We start from the raw sequence: 3,645 nt of genomic DNA, 5'->3' as shown, positions 1-3,645 counted from the left end.
CGCCGTCACCACCCCCGCCGGGCCGGCTGCAGGTCTTGGAGAGCTTGTTGGCAGACACTCGGTAGAGGACCCCTCCGATGCAGCGGTAGCCTTTGCTCCGCCACCGAGGGGAGCCCGGCTGGGTTCTCCCCACCCCAACGGCAGGACGCAGGCGATTCAGCACCAGGGACCTGCAGGGACAGGGAAGTGGCCGTCAGCCGGGTGCTCCCCTACCTCCCACACGCGGGGGTGCAGGTGCCCCTGACCCCACCAACCAGGCGGGATCCTGTGAGCCCTGGGTGGTCCACGGGGAGGGGACATGCACACCCCCCGGACATGACCACCGGGGCACACCAGGAAGTCCCTGATGCCCCCACTTAGTGGCGCCCCCCCGCAGGCCCCAGGCTCAGGGCTGCCTGGGAGGCACCAACCGAGGCCCACCCACTCCCCCTAGCTGCCCCTAGCTGCCACCCCCGCGGGCTGCCACAGGGATGAGGGGCCTGGGGGCCGAACACGTGGAGACCAGCCGGCCTCCAGACTCGACAAGGGCATGGGGCTTTACCCCTCGGGGCGAATTTCAGCAGCAACTTGTTTATGCAAATTGAGCTTAATTCTGCGTCAGCTCGGACTCTGCTTGTAGTGCTGTCACTGTGGAGTCCCCGCTACCCGTACCCCACTGGCAAGTCTGGGCAAAGGGGTGCTGGCTAGCCCCATGTGCACATCGCCGCGACCTGAAGACGCCCCCAAGAGCAGGGGCCTCCGTGAGGAGGTGCCGCTCGGGCCCGGCGGAGAGCTGGCTGAAACGGCAAGGCGAGGGCAGAGGCCCAGACCCTGTGGCACCTGTCCTCGGTGCCCGCTCAGGCCCAAGCTCTGCAGGTCTCTCCCCTCGGAGGCTCTCGGACCCCACCTCCACCTCACGCAGAAGGGGGTGGCACCCGGGGACTGTGGTCTGATGCGTGAGTGCCGAGGGCGGCTGGGCCGGCCTGGGTGTCCGAGCACATGGGCACCACGGCAGACCTGCTCTCGGGCATGGCTCAGCCCTACCACTCAGCTCTGCCCCCCTAGGCCTCGATCTCTCCATCTGCAAGTTGGGAGTAAGTCCTGCCAGCCTGCAGCCTCTGAGGGCCCGCTAGAGAAATAACGTGTGCAAGTGAGCGGCGCCCAGGGGACCCGAAGCTGCAGTGTAAGTACAAACGCCAGGCGGGGAGCGCTGAGGCCGCCGCTCGCTGGAGGCACTTAACCCAGTTTCCTTTAATTAAAATTCAAGCTCACAGACACCGATCTTGGCGGGGACAGGTCCCACCAAGGGGCCTGGCCACTCAGCCCTGGCTGTCCGTGCCCCACAGGCTCCAGCTGCCCTGCACAGGGCACGCCTGGACAGGGGGGCGGGGGGGCCACCAGACCGCGGGGCTGGCCTCAGTCCCTGGGGCATCTGTGAGGCCAGGAGCAGGTATGCTAATGGAGGGGCGGCTACTCTTCTCGCACGCCCTGCCAGACCCTTGCTGCAGGACCCGTCAGCCCTGGACACTCAGAAGGGGCTGTGGACCCTCTGCCTCAGGGTGTGGCTGGGCCAACGTCCTGATCCTCACAATCCGGACCTGAGCCCAGGCCAGCGGCCACCACAGCTCGCTCAGCCCAGGCTGACGGGCTCCAGCCACGCGCCCTGCTGTCAGAGCCCTCAGCGGTCTTGTCTCCCGCCCACAGCTCTGGTCATCGTCATGGAGTGGCCACCACCCCAGGCCTCTGACAGGCTTTGCACAAGGTAACGGGCTGCCGCCTGCCAGGAATAAGGACCCCACTCTTAGCTGCCTCTTCCCGTGAAGGGCCCCCCTCTTCTGGACCAGCACTCCTACTGTCCTCCCCCACCCCCCCACCCGCCGACCCACAGAGCAAAGCCTGAGGGGCAGGTGGGCAATGAGGCACGTGCCCCACCTCCCACCTGGGGCCCTGACTCCCGGGAGCCCAGCCTTCCAGAGGTGTGCAGCTGAGGCCCCAAGGCACAGCCACACCCAAAGGGCAGCCACATGCGAGGTGGCCTCCTCAGAAGGAGCTGGAAGCTTCAGGGCAGAGCGTGTCTGGCCCAGAGGCCCAGCTCGACGCAGAAGAGCCTCGGCCTGGGGCTGTCCTGGTGGGCACTGAAGAGCACGCACCCCCACAGGGAGAAGCTGGCCATCGCCACCTTCCAGGGTATTGGTAGCTACGGGGCCCACGACACCTCCTTCCCAGGACGCTGCTAAGTGTTCCTCACCGTGCTACTACACAGACCTGTCTCCCTCCCCGCCGCACACGCACACCACGCCCTGGTTCTGAACGTAGTCACGGATCCTGGGCCATCGGGGAGGAGGGGTGGAGGAGCGTGACAGCCACCCACTCTGGAGCTCTGGCTCTGTGTCATGGTCTGTGCGCCTGCATGCGCCCAAGAGTGCTCTGGCCCCCAGAAACAGTCCCGGGACCCTGGGCCTCCAGGGGCACACTCAGGACCCTAGGCGCTTCGTTGGGAGAAACATAGTCCCATGTGGTGTCATGGGCTGCCTGGAGGAGGTGGATGTGCCCGTGGAGCTTGGGGAGGGCTGGCCAGGGCCTCGGGGAAAGAGCCCACCTGCCCGCGGGAAACAGGCCCGGCCTGCAGGTGCACAGGGCCACCTGTGCCTTCCCCTCACCGCAGCTGGTCCCCTGGCTTTAGACCTGTGGCCGGGCAGGGACTGGAATTGCAAGCTCGAGACGCCTGCCCAAACCGCCCTGTCGCTTCTCGTTGCTGCGGGTGTCACAGCACTCCAGTAAACTGTTGCCCTAATGGAGAGACAGCCTTTGGGAACGAGCTGTATTGAGAAGAGGGGATAAAATTAATGCGATAATAGCAGGGCCAAGGACCCGGGGACGCGCCGGCCCTCACGGCGAGGGCCCTGCAATTCCTTTTCTGCAGCGGGAGCCTCAGATCTAAAGGCTTCTCCCATCCGTCCGGCTCGCCCATGCCGCCAGGAAATTTCATTAACGCTGGAAAATAGGAAAGGTATTAAGCGTGGATAATGAAGGCCAGGGAGGGAGCCGTGCCTTAAGATGGTCCTCTTTCTCGCCTTTGTAATGGGAGGCATGAACTTTCCCTTCAAATCCATTTCTAATCCATTTGAAATACTACAGCAAATTATCTTTCCCTCAGCCCGAAAGCGGCCAGCCAATTTACTCCGAATAGAAGTGACAATGCCCCAGGATTTATCGCCATAACCTTGACTACACCAGGGTGAGGGCTGGGCCTCCCCTCACCTCCCCGGGGGGGCGGGTAAGAAGGACGAGTAGGGGGAGATAACATTTTAAATGAAAAGCAGTGGTAACGGAGAGAAAGACACACAACATCACAAAAGTGGGTTTAGAAAGAACTGCCGTCCCCGTGTCCACTGCATGGTGAGCAGCTAGAAAGTTCTCGGCCTGGGGCTGCCCCGCCGGCCAAGGGGCTCTCCGCCTGCGCGGCCGCTCTGCCCTGCCCTGCCCTTCCCGGGCGTGGGGGCCGGCGGCGGGCCCAGGGCAGGCCACGCCAGGAGGAGAGGTGGAAGGTCCCAGGCAACAGGGGCCTAGATGGGCACATCAGGGTCTGGACAAGACAGGGGCTCTCCCTAAGGAGCCAGGGGCCACTGCAGCTGTGCCTGCTGCTGGGCATCTCGCCCACCCTGG

At 64.4% G+C, this 3,645-nt stretch overlaps 1 protein-coding gene across 1 annotated transcript in view; it reads right to left on the bottom strand.

Annotated features, from left to right (window-relative positions):
- ZC3H3 (zinc finger CCCH-type containing 3) overlaps nt 1–3,645 on the bottom strand; it is a 69,183-nt gene that overhangs the window by 18,902 nt on the left and 46,636 nt on the right. The window contains exon 5 of the mRNA XM_023520288.1: nt 4–170. Coding sequence (XP_023376056.1) covers nt 4–170 — 167 coding nt within the window. The remainder of the gene's footprint in view (nt 1–3; nt 171–3,645) is intronic.

This window comes from Pteropus vampyrus, unplaced genomic scaffold, assembly GCF_000151845.1.
Source record: "Pteropus vampyrus isolate Shadow unplaced genomic scaffold, Pvam_2.0 Scaffold256, whole genome shotgun sequence".
NCBI lineage: Eukaryota > Metazoa > Chordata > Mammalia > Chiroptera > Pteropodidae > Pteropus > Pteropus vampyrus.
The sequence above is the reverse complement of the archived record's forward strand: the minus strand, read 5'-3'. Positions and strand labels throughout refer to the sequence as shown.